This window comes from Rattus norvegicus, chromosome 6 (assembly GCF_036323735.1).
Source record: "Rattus norvegicus strain BN/NHsdMcwi chromosome 6, GRCr8, whole genome shotgun sequence".
NCBI classification, from domain to species: domain Eukaryota; kingdom Metazoa; phylum Chordata; class Mammalia; order Rodentia; family Muridae; genus Rattus; species Rattus norvegicus.
Genome location: NC_086024.1, coordinates 14,958,924 through 14,976,423, shown reverse-complemented (window position 1 = coordinate 14,976,423; position 17,500 = coordinate 14,958,924). Strand labels below are relative to the sequence as shown.

Below are 17,500 nucleotides of genomic sequence, written 5' to 3'. Positions count from 1 at the left end.
CTGTACATCTGGCAGTGCGTGTGGGTTCCACGCATCCCTTACATCCAGTTGGTTTGTGCTGTTCCACAGAAGTTACTGCATGATGCGGGTCCGATGGGGCAAGCAGACCAATACTGGATTATTTAGGAAGTGGCAAAGGGGTGGAAGATAGCTCTCTGTGGAACTATTCTCCACGATGAAACCCGGAATAGTCAATGCCAGGAAGCAGGGCCACACTTGAATAGATCCCAGTAAGTCACACACCACCCTTCATCAGTCAGCGAATGAGATCCAGAGGGGGGCCACAGGAATGGAGGCATGAGCTCAAGTGTGAATGCTAGGTACATGGATTAAATTCTTACTGAGGCCTTTCCAGCAAGGGTGGCATTGTGTAAGTCACTGAATGGCTAACCAGTGGCACGTCTTGATCCCATTTCCATGAAAACAAGCCCCGTTCACCAGCCTGCTCCAAACCCACACCGCGCTTCCAGTAAAATGCACATGATGACGGCAAGCCGTGATATGTTTATGTTCTTAAACCATTCACACATTCCTGTATTTACATTCAAATGCTCATAAACCTGTGGGCAATGGGGGGAAAGAACTCATTTCCCAGGAGACAGTCCCTTACTCCCGGTCCAAATTTAGTCACTTGGCTAGATTATAAAATAAAGAGGCGAGCTGTGAAGCTAGTCGTTATTTCACCACTCAGCATTTCTGACAATGAAAAATAGTTTCATGGTTCAACAGTTCCTAAATAACTTGTAAAATGTCAACTTTGAATTAAGCAGAGAGAAACATGGAGGTACAGTCACCCCTACAAAAAACGGGGGCACTATTAACAAACATCAAAATATTAGAATATTCAACAACAGGGGTGGGGAGACCTGCCTATTACATTCCTCCATTGGCTTATTCACTGTTAAGTTTAATAAAAGCATTCCTTCTGTAGGAATGCAGTCCAGCCCGTCCTTGCTGTTTTAGGAAGAGCGAGCACTTGCTAATTCTTAGCCCGCCTTTCCAGACTGCGCCTAAGAGTCTGAACGTAAGATTTCTTTCTTTCAGTCCAGTGACTGCGTCCATTATCTTAACCATTCGATGGCTCTCCAGTTTGTTGTTCTGCAAATACAGAAGTGACTTTGTGGGTTTGAATTGTCACAAGGCTTAAAAAGCACGCATGAAATGCCACCCACTGTGGCTCGTGGGACTGGATGACTGTGTCTATGTGTCTGAAGCTGCAGGCCTGGGACAGGAGTGGAAGCGGGGACCGGGGCCTGCTACCCTCCCTACCCTTACAGCCGCCTTGCTTGTTGCCTAGGGATGTTTACACCGCTCAGGTACCAAAGGTGGCTTTCTTTCCCCTAGTTCTTTTTGCTTTCTTCTAAATGGTGAAGAAATGTTTGGCTTTTAAGTTGTTTTTGTGAGAAAGTCCCCCCCCTCAAATGGAAATACCATGGGCTCTAAAAGTTCCTGGTCTCCGAGCTCAGCATCCCTGCCCGTGGAAAGGGCTTAGCTCCAATGTATTCGACCCTTTTACCTCACCTGGGAAGCCTCAGTCTCTGTGGAAAGAAGAGCCCAGAACTCACAACTAAAGGGGCAGAGCCAAGCGAGGTTAGAGCCCCCATGGTCACGCTCTCCAAAGTAGGTTCCTGAGAGCCGAGAGAGACTGTCCCCCCGCTGAAAGTGACGTCTAAAGCATCAGGTCTCACCATGGAGACTGTGCGGACTGACAGAAAGGACTGTCTGCTGATGCTCTGCACACATGGCTTTCTCTAGGAGGAGGACTGTCCATGCTCCGAGCTCTGCGTACAGCCGGGATTCTTAGGGAGAGGATGAGAAGGATTCACCTCTCCTTTGTCAGAAAATCTGGTTCAGATCAGTGGAACAAAGCGATGGTTGCTGCCACAGGCAATGGCCTATAGGTGTGTGTGCAGGAGAGAGAGAGAGAGAGAGAGAGAGAGAGAGAGAGAGAGAGAGAGAGAGAGTGAGAGAGAGAGAGAGAGTTTTAATGGCCAAACTGGACTGTCAGGGTATTTTGATCCGTGACTAAAGGGCGAGTTGGACGGTATCTCCATTCCCATCACTGACCCACTCAGCCTTTTTAAATAGATCCACTTAAGCTACTGCTGTTCTCCGAGCCATTAGGACTTATTTAAGGGGTGAATTTTCAGGAGATTACATATCACTCCCACTAAAGCACATTGAAATTGCTCATATGACGTACCCCACAAAGCGTTATGAATTCTGCATGGAAGCTAAGTAGAAAAGTGAGCTAGCTTGGAATAAAGATCTTTCAGAGGCCTACAAGAATTACTTTTGGGAAATTTGATTTGGAACGATGGGGTAGATGCCATTACCTTTGAAATGACTGTGTTCGCAATGCGTTCCGGGTGTTACAGCTGCACTTTGCAGTTTGCTGTGATGTTAACCTCTTTGTCACCGTTTCGAGCGCACAGTGGGAAGAGTGCTTTGTAAGGGCACGCTGGAGGCTCAGCTGGCGGCAGTGCGCGCTGTTCATCACTTTCAGACAGTCTCACCAGCTCTTCGGGAGTGCAGAAATAAGCCAAGAACAGCTCTTTGCTGAGCTGCTGTGCATCCAGCTGGCCAGAGGGCTTCTGTAGGTCTCTTATCCACCGACATAACCAACACAGTCAATATTCCAACAACAGCAAACTGCAGAAATGATTTAACCTCCCTAAAGAACGGGAGGAAGTGTCTCGAAGAACATGATTTGTAAAAGACATGGTTCCAATCTGATTTGCTTCCTAACAGTCTTTAGTGATTATGAATCACCGTTTAGCAGGACTTAGTGGAACTTTTTTGCAGCATTTAAATTAAGCATATTCTTTGTCCAAGGATTTAAGGAGACAACTTGGTGAAAGATAATGAGTTCCCAGGTTACCCTGGTTGCTAGGTAGGAATGGAGTTCACACAGTCAGTAGCTCATCAGAAGATTCACTGGCCAATGTTTCTGTAGCTCAAAGCACCTTTCCAGGGCAGGAGAAAAGGTATAGCTTAGTGGTAGAGGGCTTGTTAGCATGTATAAGGCCCTGGGTCCAGTCGATTACTTCAGAATCGATTGGTCTTTCTTACTCCCCTCTCTTTCCTCCTTCCCTCCCTCCTACCTTCAGACACAGTAACCCAGACTGGTCTCAAAGTCATGATCATCCTTTGATGTCCCACCATGCCCAGCTCTTGCTCCCTCCTCTAAAGGGGAGACTCATCAAACTGGAAGAGCGTCTGTGTGGGCAAACATCCTACCTAAATGTTGACACAGACCAGTAGCCCTGAGCAAGGCCTGTGAGAAAGCTATGTGGGGTCACTGAGACAGACACTGGATGTAAACTTGCTCCATTCCGAGGACCTCGATGAGCAGCTTCAGGTGGTGGAGACGGTACTGTCTACACTCTGAGCCTCGAAGCCTAAATGAACTCTGAATGAAAATCCGTTAGGAGATGAGCTTGCTCTATTTAAAGCTTAGCCCCAGTGCATAATATTGCCCTTCATATGGCGTAAATACACAATGATTGTGAATTAACATATATTAATTTGATGTCCACCACAGCCACATAAGTGGGCCTTTATTGACAAGAAAACTGAGGCCTTACATACAGCACGTTACCCGTGATCACATAGAAAGGTCAGATCCAGAACTTCATTAAACCTGAATCACACACTCCCACTTCTGTTATCCGAGGGAGAACAACAGCCGTCAGTACCAACGGCCAGCATTCCCGTTTCAGAGATGCAGCCACCTATGCTGAACTCCAGCGTTCGTCCTCACCGAACGATGGATCCTAATATGGAGCTCAGAAAGAAGTGGCCCCCACCAGTCGGTGGAGTTGACACAGTCCGGAAGCCTTGCTTTGTCTTGGCAGACGACTGTAGCTGTGCCCAGAGCCCTCATCGAGATGTCGTGAGGACCAAAGGATGTCTGGTGGGGAACTCAGCGCTGTGTCCCTCTAGCACTAGCTGCTTCTGCTCCTCCATAGCACAGCCCCATGGGAAACCTTTGTTTGGCTTACATAGACACTCAGACATCTCACCGAAGCCTATGCTGTTACAAGGGAATACGAGGACCAACCAATTTGTAAAGAACGACGATATAGCTCACAGTCTGAGAGTCTAGGACAGTGGTCTTCAACTTTCCTAATGCTGCGGACCTTTAATGGACCTCATGTTGTAGTGATCCCCAACCGTAAAATGATTTTCAGTTGCTTCTTTTTTTACCACTATTATAAATCATAATGTAAATACCTGTTTCCCAACAATGTTAGGCAGCCCCTTGAAAAGGTCATTTGATTCTCCCATGAGGGGGGCGAGACCCACAGGTTGAGAACCACGGGGTCAGCCAAGCACATCAGTCTAGCATGTTGGGTCTTCTAGCAGGACTCTAGGGGACTCTGTATCTTCCATGGCAGAACTAAACAGCACCAAACGGGCCACCTCAAAGGTCAGTAGAGGGGACACATTCAGCCATAGACTTGTGGAAGTTAACTTGCCACCAACTGCTGGGTGACCCACACTTAAGTCTTGGATCCATCTGTTTAGATGAAGAAACTGTTCCAAACCTGTCTGAGAAGATGTGGTGAAAATAAGGTCAGAGTAGCTCAATCATACAGACAGCAAAACACAAAGACAAAGACCAGGAGGAGAAGGAGAAATTGCAGTAGGTAGGAAAGAATCAACTTGGAGGCGAAGGGAAGGAAACCTCGAGTTACCACGGCCCTCACTCGCATCGCCTGAGTGGGCTTTGTAGGTCGTTGGCTCCTGGGGCTGTCGTTTGCTCTCAAAGGGCAGCCTCACAGTGGTACTGGTGGGCACCTCTAGTCTACTGGACACTGGGCTCTAACAAAAGGAAGTACCAAGAGCTCCGTCTCCACCAGGTGACACTTTTAACAAAATCTGTCCCCGTGGCATTAACACAGCACAGTCAGGTATGGACTCTGGTGTTGACAGCTTGACAGTCATTGGATAACTCTGGTCACAGTATCTCCTTTAGTGTCCCCCCAGCAAGACCTTGAATGGATGGGAGCAGTCTTCCTCTGGTGTTGTGTAAGCATGTAATTAGCCTGGCACTTATCAGCATCAGTGTCATTAGGCTTGGAGGCCCAGTTTAATCTGGATTCTCTTCTCTTCTCAATGGCAGCCTGTTCCTGGACCAGTACAGAGCCAGCCTTGTTGATGCAATAAAGAGATTACTCCAGCCCTCAGTAAGTATGTTTCTATTTTCTCCTGAACGCTGGCTACTGAATAATTAGTCTGCACACAAAGATGGGAAGAGCAATGGAATGGTGGGATTAATGTCATGTAATACTTTAATATTTATTATGTCCAACTTCAATTGGGTCTTCTGATCTGTTAGGTTCTCTTCTAATCATAACTAGGAAACTTCTTACCCTTGGCCTTCTGATAAGGAACACCGTGGGTAGTAAAATAAATGAAACGGCTTCAAAGATAGTAGGAGATGATTTTTATCAAAGAATTTCTGGACTCTTTCCCTTTGATAACAATATCTTCACATTAAAGTAGAATTATGATATTGAAATTTTTATGTTGACTTCTGTCGTTTTAAATCCCTTCAGTGGTAACCTTTGTCGTTGGGTATTTATTGTGTAAGCTCACTTTTTTCTTTTTATTTCTGTTTATATCAAAGGAAAAAAAAGGACTTCCAGATGAATCTGTATATTAAAAGTTCTTTGCTTTAAAAGGAGGCCATTATTTACATATTATAAATATTAGGTCACAATGAAGCCAAGCATGGTATAAAATATTGTGCACATTTTTACATTTATATATCCATTTATGCCTGTGAGTAAATTACAGAGTTTGTATCCACTCTTATTTTGTTGAGCTGTTATACTAGGCTAGGAGGTCTTGTAGACTAAACGGAGAGTTAATATACTTCTATTTAAAGTAAGAAAACGAGTTTAAAGCTCATGCATTAAAAAAAAAAAAACTTACAAGTATGTAAGACTCTTTGCCATGCCACAGGAATTTAAAATAGGCTAACGGCCTTAGTGTAATGGAAGATAAGAACTCCAAGTTATCTGATATGACCGCTGTGTGTGTGTTCGTGTCTGTGTGTTTTCTAAAGTTTTGTTTCCCAAGTCTTTTGTGAAAGACTCTAGCCTTGTGACCTCAGTGAGACATACAGACTAATACCTTTCAATCTTTCTTTTATATCTTTCTCACACCGAAGGCTCCCAGAGCAATTTGATAACCATCCACTGCTTTTACACTATTGCCTTTTATTTCCTTATCTCTCTCCAGTTCGGAAACTTTAAATAGGCCTCTCAGAGGAGTAACGCTTTGTAAGTGGCAATCAATTCAATTAAATCGGCCTTCTCGATTCTGCCTCTGAAGTGGGAAGTAGGTCCTGAGGCAAGGAAGGGACATGTGCCAAGCTGCTGCTGGCTGCTGCCACATGGAGGAGGCCGCCCAAGTTGAGGGCAGCAGAAGGGACGCTGAGCCTCTTCTGGGCCTCTTCATCTCCCCCGTTAGCCTTGGAGGATGCTTGCAAGTATTTGCAAGACCAAGATTCTCGGGGAGGGCCCTGAGATGCTTGGGTGCAAAGCCTCTATGAAAATGTCTCATACATAAACACAATGCTGTCAAGGACTCCGGGGTCTCACATGGCACAAACAGTACTTCACTATCACCAACACCCCTTCAAAGCCTATTTGTGGCAAATACTCCATTTTGCAGCAGATTTGCATGACTTACAATAGAAAACTGCCCAAGCTATGAATAGACCTAAGTGCAGAGTGGACTGGAATCTCTCGAGGCTCTCTCATGGCTGTTAAACCCTGAACCATGCTCTTCCCTGTCTGAAGTATGGCTCCACACAGCCCCCTCTGAGCCGGGACAGCACCCCCCCCCCCGACTGACAGCCAGTTCTTCACTTTATGGCAGAAAAGGCCAAGGCCAAGGCCTGGAGCAGGTGACACTTCCACAGGCTTCAGGCAGAAGGCTAAAGCCAAACCCAGCCTCCTTAGGTTCCCTCCTTAGGTGCCCCACAGGATTGCTGACGCTGCAGCAGGCCACTGGGTGTTCTGGTTTAAAGTCTGGAGGCCCACTGTCAAGAGGAAGTCTGAAATAATGGATAGGGTATGGATTATTGAAACTGTCCCTCAGAATCTCAGGTCTGTAGAGGCAGGGGACCCGTAACCAGGACCTCTATTATTCATTGGATCCTAGAAGGTCACATGGATTAGAAAATCACATAGACCAGGCAATAAAGGATCCAAGGCTGGTGAACTGAGGCTTCCCACTGTGGGAAGCTCTCCAGGCTGACCCTCATACTTCCAATGGACTTCCCCACTGACTAGACTGTCATACTTCAAGACTAAGATCACGCGCAATGGCTGCATTACAGTTAAAGCTAAGCGTAGGTTTATTTTGACCTTAGACAGTTCCTCCGTGATTCTGTGGCCCGTCGTATGAAGATGTCCGCCAGAGACAGACATAAGATGGGGGTACACTGGTGGGTTCTGAGCCCCTGGTGGTTCAACATAGGATACTGCAAGCTCTCGGGGCCTGAGCAAGAGTCCCCAGAATGATCTCCTGGAAGAGACATTGTAACGGCTGGAATGTGGTGGTGCCTGCCTATAAGCCCAGCATTCAGGAGGCGGAGGGAACAGGGTCATGAATTTGAGGGCAGCCTGGACTGTGTGGTATGGCCTGCCTAGACTTCGAACCGAGACAGTAAGTCTATGGAATGGTAGCTGGCCTTTTCTATGGCTCTGCCAGCTACTGGGGTTAACATGGGAGACAGTGGCTCTAAGAAGAAATGGTGGCCTGGCTGGTAGGAAGCTGAGTGTCAGGTCAATTTGAGTACTAATGGGCTCTAGGGCCTCCTGTCATGCCCCGTTTGTCCCCAACAAGGGGAAAGTAAGAGTTTGCCCACACTCCTAGAAGGTCTGTCAGCTCTGGGGCCCTCAGTCCTACTGACCAGGGCAGGTGCAGTTAGACTCCGGAAATGGAAAGCAAGGGGTCACATCCTCTGGAAACCTCAGTTTCTTCTCTGTACAACGAGAGAAGCCAATTAACTGTGGTGCGAGAGACTGGAAAGTTTCTAAACTTTCTGACTGCACTAGGGGCGAGGTGCAGGAGGCACATGCCAAGCAAGGGCTTTGAGAAAAACCGCCAGGGAGGGGAGGCCTATTTCCTTGCCCAGACCAGGGATCTCTGCGCATGCCCATCTGCGCCTGCTGCTTTCCGCTGTACAGGAGCCTCCAGCACGACAGAACCTGACTGGTCCCAGGGGCACTGCCTACTCGGTGCAGGCGACCCCTTTTTTACTACATACAGTCCTCCTAGGTCGGAAAAGGGCCAGGGCTACAACCGCGAGAGTTAAATAATCTCCGCGTCAGGCCGCAGGAAGAAGCAAGCTCTGTACTTAGGAGATGTGTCTTTACTTGGTCTCAAACCTGACTAGATTACTATTTGGAGGTCAGAGGGTCTAGAAACAGAGAAAGAGGAAGCATTCCCTGCTTTTCTGTTCTTAGAATAGAGCAATCATAAATGAGGGGAAATAGATGGGGGTAGGAGGGTCGTGGGCAGAGGCTCATCCCAAGCCCAGTGTCTGAACCTAAGCCTAACCCCTGGGTCCTCAGCTGGACAGACCCAGAGCCTGCAGGGTCACCAGGCCTGAGATTCCATCAGGGAGTTAAAAACTCCACCAGCCCGAAACAGTCTTTTTTTTTTTTCCAACTCTGGGTGAAAAAAAAAAAAAAACAAATACATATGCAGTTGGCTTCCATCCAAGTGCTATGAGGAACTTTCTAGAAAAGAGAGACATTTAAAAAAAATGGTATCGGTAAATTTTACTCATCCCAAGAACCAGCGTCTCTCCCCTGCTGGTGAATGTTTTCTCCTTGCTGATGATTGATGGGGTGTCTGCTTAAGGCCATGTTCCCTAAAGTCTGTGACAACAGTCATGTCCTGTATCAGAAGACCCGAAAGCAATTTGAAATCTGGCCAGAGCAGCCTGCACGTTGAACAGCACTGACAAACAATAAATGACACCCGCTAATGTCCCTCTAAAGGGGTTGTGTGTCCCAGAGGCCCGCCAGGGCGGCCAGGCTGTGGGGACGCCACAAGGAGGCGATGCAGATAGCACTCCAGCTGGCTGTCCCTGTGCAACTGGCTGCCAATTGTCCGCAGCTCAGAAATGCCACTGTGGCCAGCGAGACCGCCCAACAAGTCAAAGTGCCCGTCATGCAGGCCTGGAGGCCCGTGTTCCGTCCCCAGGAACCACAATGGAAGGAGAAAACCAGAGAGTTGTCCTTAAAAACAAACAAGCAAACAGACAAATAAACAAAGCCTGGGTGCAGAGGTGGGCCATGGCTGTCATCCCAGCACCTAGAAGGCAGAGGCAAGCAGATCTCTGTGAGTTCAAGGCAAGTCTGCTCTACCTAGAGAGTGCCAGGACAGCTAGGACTACACAGAGAAACCATATCTCAAAAAACAAACAGAAAGTTGTTCTCTGACTCTAATGTATGTTCTCATGTGTGTGTGTGTACACATGTACACACAATAATACCAATAAAAATAATAATATAGTCCTTTAAGTGTCACTGCTGAATTCACATAACCGTCTTCAAAACCAGGAGCCACAAGATCCTAGGAGCCCTGCCTATGTCCAGGAAGTCCTGTAGTTGGAAACCATCTGACCCATTTCTTTTTAATGACTGCCTTCCTCTCTTTTTAAAAGCCTAATCTCTCAGACTGGAGAGATGGCTCAGCGGTTAAGAGCACTGACTGCTCTTCCAGAGGTCCTGAGTTCAATTCCCAGCAACCACACGGTGGCTCACAACCATCTGTAATGGGATCCGATGCCCTCTTTTGGTGTGCATGAAGACAATGTACTCATATACATAAAATAAGTAAACCTTTTTTAAACATCTGTGTTTACAAAACATCTTTTTTTGCCTGTCTCAGGGAAATTGCCATGCATGAGGAGTGGGGGCTCCCTGATGACTGAAGCCATGCTCCAAACCACAATAGGCGACTCCTTCTGGCCAGGTCAGAGGCCTAGCAAGTCTTCACCAGCTCTTGGTGAGGAGCTATTCAGCCTTCCCTTGCTCAGCTCAGGGTAGAAATGGGCCCAGCCCCGAGAAGCTCTAAGGGCCTTGATTCAGCGTGTGCAGTCCTGTGTACTCTTCCCAGCACACCAAGGCACGAGGTACAAACTCTGGGGTTCCCCAGAATTGAACTTCTGTTTGTAGTGATGTGAAACACCCATACTGTTCAGTGCAAAGTACAGCTAGCCTGGTGCTGTCCTTACCAGCTCTATGAAGCTTTGGAATATCTGTGCTCAGTAGAAAGTGAGCTGTTCTAAGATACAGGTGTATCCAGGTAGCCTGGTCTATGTGGCACATTCAAGTCTGCCTAGACTCTCTAAGGAAACCCTGGCGCACAGGAAGTTCTCCATGATGATGCTGGGCTTTTCTATTATTCTACTCCCGAGTGCTACTTGGACTCTTTTGACATCGCAACATGAAGTTGTCTGTCATCTACAGAATTCGCACTCATGAGCTGCCCGATCCAGTCCTCTAACAAAAACTTCTTAGAATCTTTTAAGTAAGCTTATGGGTTTTCTGTTGGGCTGCATTCAGAGTGGTTCTGGGCTACCAGCGGCCACAAGTTGGCCACAGTCACAGGTTGATGGTTTTGTTTCGTGAAATACTTCTAAGTAACCATGCTGGGTGCTGTGCTCCAGAGTGTAAGGTGAGAATTTGGAGTTGAGGAACCTTCTAAGTCAGGATAGCAGCAGAGAGTCACACAGGTGTGGCTGGCAAGTCTAACTCAGCAAGGCCAGATCAGGAGTGAGGAGCTAGGAGAAAGCGCAGGGGGACTGTGTGGCCCTGGGAGGTTTGCGGAAGTGGCATTTGTTTGCAGCTTGATCTCAGAGGCATCAGAGGGGCATGCTGTGCCTCTCAGGAGGAACCAGGGAGAGAGCCACATCTCTAGCAGAGGGAGCGCAGAAGCTGCTCACCTGTGGAGAGTGGAAAGCACACTGTTTGCCTGCAATGCACTCTGGCTTGGCTGTATCGTCTACTTTGGAGCTTGGGCAGAGGCAGAAAACGAAGCTAAAACGTTCCTTTGGGGAACCATTTTGTGAAGCTGACTGAACTGCAATGAAGAGACCTTCTCAGGGAAAGAATGCAGAGCCACTACATGTTTATGAGCAGTGGGTGGGTCACTCAAATACTGCAAACGGGCCAGATCACCATAAAGGAGAATCAGAAAAGCAAAGTTCCTGGGGGGGGGGGGGCACCGCATACCCACCTCTGCATGGCCTCAGCCAGTATGAGGTAACAGAACTAAAGGTGTAGAGCGATGTTCACTGTCTGCATGGCTCTTGGATGCTCAGTACAGAGGTAGGGCCAGAAGACAGGAAGAAACAGTACAACCCTACCCCAAGGAAGCAAGCAGGTGCACATGGTGTGAGACACGAGAGCAAAGGCATGGCGACCTGAGGAGGCAGGGGTAGAAATGACTGCCTGGGAGGCATAGACTGTAGAGGCCAGAGAAAGTCAGAAAAGGCCTCAAAGGGTGGGGCATCTGGCCTGGGTGCTGAGGGATGAGTAACAGCTCACCCACCGGACAGACAAAAACAGTGGAGGTAGGAGAGGTACTGTGGCCTGAGGAATGTTTGCAAGTTTACAGACAAGGAGCTGCATGGACGAACACGGCAGCCATGATGAGCTCCGCTGGACTAGAGGTCCAAGTGAGTTGTAGATACAGTCACATGGGGCTTCATCTGCCATCCCAAGAAGTCAGAACCCATCTTGGGGGTTTCCAATCCTCATGTCACTGGAAAGACTCTTCCGTCAAACTGTCTCAACAGCTTAAAGAGTTAAAGAGATGAAAGTTAAGGTTGAGGTGCAGCTCAGTGCTAGAGCACGTTCACAAAGCCCTGGGTTCAAGAGCCAGCACCCAAAAAGGAAGAAAGGGAGGAGGAAGGGAAGGGGAGGGAGGGGAGGTAAGGGGAGGGAAGGGAAGGGAAAACTGTGCTTCTAGCCCTGGTCTCCTTTTGTCCCTAAGGTCCCCCTCAAGCAGTGCAGAACACACTTGAAGGTGGGGGGTGGGGGTGGCAATGAGGTTTTGAAAGTCAGCTCCTTACCTGATGTGGCAGTGTGTGCCTGCAGTCCCAGCCTTTACAGGGTAAAAACAAAGGGGTGGGGTGGGGGTCTGTGAAGAAGGGAAGGAGAGAGGAGGAGAGGGAAGCAGAAGGACAGGAGAAAAGAAAAGAAAGAACACACAGGCAGTGTTCTGGTTCCTAGGCTTCTGGCTGGGAGTGAGTGTGGAGACACCACAACACACGGGCTCTTGGCTCTGTGTATGTGTGTGTGAGTGTGTGTGTGAGTGTGTGTGTGAGTGTGTGTGTGAGTGTGTGTGTGAGTGTGTGTGTGAGTGTGTGTGAGTGTGTGTGTGTGTGTGTGTGTGTGTGTGTGTGTGTGTGTCGCTGGGTGCGCTGACTTTGATGAGGTAAGGTTTGGGGCTAAGGCTTACATTCCACGTTAGACAGAATGGGTTAAAGATATTTTCAGAGCACGCACATGCAGAGACGAGTAGGCCCCCAGAACGAGGGGTGTGGACCCTTCACAAAGGTGAACGCTGTAGTTCTATTATATTCTTGGAAGTTATTGGTGTTTAAGCGATAGTTGAAGCTGAGGACTTCAGTGCAATTGCCTAGAATTATACCAAACAGGAAGAAAAAGTAGGTAGAAGCCTGGGGTCACTGACAGACAGACTAGTGGGAGGGGAGAAGCCAGGAAAGAAAGAGAGAGAGGAATGGGGGGGCGGGGGTGAGCAAAGGCTGCATGTCAGAAACCAGGTAAATAATCAAAAATAGGCATGTACTTAAACATGTAATCAGTATTTAATAATTGGCTCCCTGGAAGAGGAGGGGCAAAGGTAGTTCAGTGGCACATTCCTTTCCTAGATGACTCTGAAGTGCCCTTATTTTGCCACCGGAATATGAAGCAGCCTGGTCCCTTAACAGCATGGTGTCAACTGTGTCTTTGCTGCCAAGTGGAACGTCTCTCCTCTCCCTCGGCATAAGTGAACTCCCTCGAATCTCTGCCCATCAGTCAAATGATCCATTCCTCCAAGTGTTCCTTCTGTGTTTTAAAGATGATTCCGAGGCTGAATGCTTCGGAAGTTACACCTTGGTGAATTGAAAATGATTTTCCTAGGATAATATGCTAACTTTATGTCTATATTGTTTTTCTTGTTTTGATTTTTTTGAAGCCAAATTGTAAGGAATATCTGTCGGTTGTAGTTCTCCACAGACATTCCCTGCTCCCCTGAGGACACTGGGGTGCTCATCTTTAGAAGCACTCATTACAGTGTGGGGCAGAGGCTGGTAGACATCACTGAATGGATGGATGGTGTGCTATCACCGTCCTAAACGTGAATCCACACCTCAGAGTTCTGCATTCAGCAAAAGGAAAAACATTTTAAAAAGCATAACTAACTCTGGACCAATACTCCAGCTCCCTCCTTTTCATTGTGTGGGTGCTGGATTGGGTACTTAGGCGTAGGTGCTGGATTGGGTGGTTAGGCGTGGGTGCTGGATTGGGTGGTTAGGTGTGGGTGCTGGATTGGGTGGTTAGGTGTGGGTGCTGGATTGGGTAGTTAGGTGTGGGTGCTGGATTGGGTGGTTAGGTGTGGGTGCTGGATTGGGTGGTTAGGTGTGGGTGCTGGATTGGGTGGTTAGGTGTGGGTGCTGGATTGGGTAGTTAGGTGTGGGTGCTGGATTGGGTGGTTAGGTATGGGTGCTGGATTGGGTGTTTAGGGGTAGGTGCTGGATTGGGTGGTTAGGGGTAGGTGCTGGATTGGGTGGTTAGGGGTAGGTGCTGGATTGGGTGGTTAGGTGTGGGTGCTGGATTGGGTGGTTAGGGGTAGGTGCTGGATTGGGTAGTTAGGCGTGGGTGCTGGATTGGGTAGTTAGGCGTGGGTGCTGGATTGGGTGGTTAGGGGTAGGTGCTGGATTGGGTGGTTAGGTGTGGGTGCTGGATTGGGTGGTTAGGTGTGGGTGCTGGATTGGGTGGTTAGGTGTGGGTGCTGGACTGGGTAGTTAGGTGTGGGTGCTGGATTGGGTGGTTAGGTATGGGTGCTGGATTGGGTGTTTAGGGGTAGGTGCTGGATTGGGTGGTTAGGGGTAGGTGCTGGATTGGGTGGTTAGGTGTGGGTGCTGGATTGGGTGGTTAGGTGTGGGTGCTGGATTGGGTGGTTAGAAGTGGGTGCTGGATTGGGTGGTTAGGCATGGGTGCTGGATTGGGTAGTCAGGTGTGGGTGCTGGATTGGGTGGTTAGGTGAGGGTGCTGGATTGGGTAGTTAGGCGTGGGTGCTGGATTGGGTAGTTAGGCGTGGGTGCTGGATTGGGTGGTTAGGCGTGGGTGCTGGATTGAGTAGTTAGGGGTAGGTGCTGGATTGGGTGGTTAGGCGTGGGTGCTGGATTGAGTAGTTAGGGGTAGGTGCTGGATTGGGTGGTTAGGGGTAGGTGCTGGATTGGGTGGTTAGGTGTGGATGCTGGATTGGGTGTTTAGGTATGGGTGCTGGATTGGGTGGTTAGGTGTGGGTGCTGGATTGGGTACTTAGGCATGGGTGCTGGATTGGGTGGTTAGGCGTGGGTGCTGGATTGGGTAGTTAAGGGTAGGTTCTGGATTGGGTGGTTAGTGGTAGGTGCTGGATTGGGTGTTTAGGTGTAGGTGCTGGATTGGGTGGTTAGGTAGGTGCTGGATTTGTTAGTTAGGTGTGGGTGCTGGATTGGGTGGTTAGGCGTGGGTGCTGGATTGGGTGGTTAGGTGTGGGTGCTGGATTGGGTGGTTAGGTGTGGGTGCTGGATTGGGTGGTTAGGTGTGGGTGCTGGATTGGGTGGTTAGGGGTAGGTGCTGGATTGGGTGGTTAGGGGTAGGTGCTGGATTGGGTAGTTAGGTGTGGGTACTGGATTGGGTGGTTAGGGGTAGGTGCTGGATTGGGTAGTTAGGCGTGGGTGCTGGATTGGGTAGTTAGGCGTGGGTGCTGGATTGGGTGGTTAGGGGTAGGTGCTGGATTGGGTGGTTAGGAGTGGGTGCTGGATTGGGTGGTTAGGTGTGGGTGCTGGATTGGGTAGTTAGGCGTGGGTGCTGGATTGGGTGGTTAGGTGTGGGTGCTGGATTGGGTAGTTAGGTGTGGGTGCTGGATTGAGTGGTTAGGCATGGGTGCTGGATTGGGTGGTTAGGCGTGGGTGCTGGATTCGGTAGTTAGGCATGGGTGCTGGATTGGGTAGTTAGGTGTGGGTGCTGGATTGGGTAGTTAGGCATGGGTGGTAGATTGGGTGTTTAGGGGTAGGTGCTGGATTGGGTGGTTAGGGGTAGGTGCTGGATTGGGTGGTTAGGTGTGGATGCGGGATTGGTTAGTTAAGTGTGAGTGCTGGATTGAGTAGTTAGGTATGGGTGCTGGACTGGGTGGTTAGGTGCCCTCTGTAATCCCGCCCTAGAACTGGCATCTGTGAAAAGTCCCTTGGGGAAAATGTGTTCAAAAGAATAAGCAATAGAGTGTGGCCTTCAGGTTCCCAGACTGGTGTTCTTCCTCTTGTTCAGCACCTGGATTTAGTTTATTCTTTCAACAAATATTGACTGAGGGCCTACTATCTGCTAGGCGCGGAGGAAGCCCCTGTTGTCACGGAGCAGGCAATCCAGCCAGAGAGTCCGGCAATAGCAAACAAGGGCATAGTGTGTGTCTGACGATAAGTACTAAGAACAAAGGTAAAGCGATGGTGGTGGCGGAGAGGCGAGGGGAGGGGCCACTATTCTGGATATAGCTGTTAGTGGTAGGTGATAAACTGAGCCTTAGGCCGAGGAATTATGTGTAGTCAGAAAATGCTTCTTAGCCTAACCACCCACGCCCAACCCACCAGTGAATGGGATGTGGGACGTGTGCACTCCGTGAATGCAAACACCAACTCACCCAAGAATGCTGTCACCCTGAAATGCTATGATATATAGCTCAGATAATAGCTGTAAAAATCCAACTCCTCAGCTCTAACTGTGTGACAGTCTTTGCAGGTGACTTCAAAATGAAACAACTTACATTATTCAGAACTCTAGCATGGCAACCAATCCTTAGAAATAACTGAAGTGACCGACTGGAATCCCCTCCTTCCCCACCCCACCCCCCACCTTTCCCTGGGGAAAAAAAAAGGAGACTCCTGTTCTCCTGCTGAGACCGTGTATTATATCTAGTTTCACATAAAAATGAATTTTTGCTGCTAAGTTTGAAAACTGCCTGAAAATAGCAATTAGTGTTGGAGAAGCTGACAGAACCTTAGGTGTAGTGGCATGATTGGTGTTGCTGTAATTATGTGCCTGGGTGTGTGTGTGTGTGTCTACGTAAACACAATGGGAAGCACGCTTGAAGTCCAGGGCAGCGGGTCACTGGATTCTCTTGCAGGTAGATGGGGTGGGGTGAGGATTCTTATAGCATGAGGAATATGGATTTTGCCCAATCTTATGTCTGAATAGCCTTGCTGTTCAAATTATTTTTACATTCTCTTCCTTTGAGCCTCACAGCTCGCTGGAAGGAAAAACAAAAAAGGCCATGCAACTTGGTTCTTCCCATCAGATGGCTGAGCAAACTCAGCAGGTCAGCCCACGACCCCAGGTTCTTGTGTCTTAAGAGATCAGACGAAACCAACCCCAGAACCCCTCCCGGCTCTCTGTTGGGTGAATAGTGGTTCTGGCTGTCCCGAGATGCCATGGCTGTCTGATGGAGGGGATCCACGGTTTAAGTCCACGATTCTTTCTGCCCCTACTATTTCCCAAACCTTACCCTGCTGGTTTATTTATCCGTAAAGTACAACGTCTAATTTATAAGGTCATAGAGAAGGGTGTGGAAGGGATTGAAGAAGGCCCGTGAGGCAGCTCTTGTGGTGGCAGCTGTCACTGTCATCACTGTGTCTAGTAAGGACACTATGGAATCGAGAGAAAGGCAGCCATGTTGGACTCAGTTGGATAAGCGTCTGATCAAATCTGGGTTCTGCCCCAAGGCCAGTTGTCCAGCTTTCTGAGTATCCTTAAAAGAGACCTAAGAATACATTCAGGGGCTAGAGAACAGAGATGATGTGTGTACAGTGCTGAGCCCATGTCTGACACACGCTAGCAAATGCCTAGTAGGTCTGAGTGATAACTTTCTGTCATAAGGAACTTGACTAAGTTAGGCATGGTAACCCACACCTGCAACTCTAGACCTCAGGGGGTAAAGGCCAGACCAATGCAAATTTGGGTAAGTAAGACACTGCCTCTAACAATAACCAAAAAAAAAAAAAAGGAACTGGAATGCATTTAATAATTTTCTCAGAACCTGGAGTGCATGGAGCACACAGAAGCATGCAGGGGCCTGTTTCTGTTTAGTGGGGAGAAAATAAGGTCGGGAAACCGGGCTGCTCTGAATGCATGTTAGGGGAGGGAGTGGAATTAACACGTAAGCAGTTATTAGTCAAGAGTCATTACGAACTGTCCTGTCA

The 17,500-nt window shown here is 48.5% G+C and overlaps 1 protein-coding gene across 7 annotated transcripts in view; it reads left to right on the top strand.

Moving 5' to 3' along the window:
- The window catches only part of Camkmt (calmodulin-lysine N-methyltransferase), a 381,129-nt gene that overhangs the window by 356,543 nt on the left and 7,086 nt on the right, over window positions 1-17,500 (top strand). For 5 of the 7 annotated variants that reach the window (XR_010052079.1, XR_010052080.1, XR_010052078.1 and 2 more), the window contains one exon: window positions 5,129-5,185. Coding sequence is in view for 2 of the 7 variants with exons in the window: in NM_001134463.1 (NP_001127935.1) it covers window positions 5,129-5,192 (64 nt within the window). In the remaining 5 variants the exon portion in view is untranslated. Of the gene's footprint in view, window positions 1-5,128; window positions 5,193-17,500 lie in introns of those variants that run through there. The other 2 variants (NM_001134463.1, XM_039112121.2) reach the window with 1 other exon arrangement.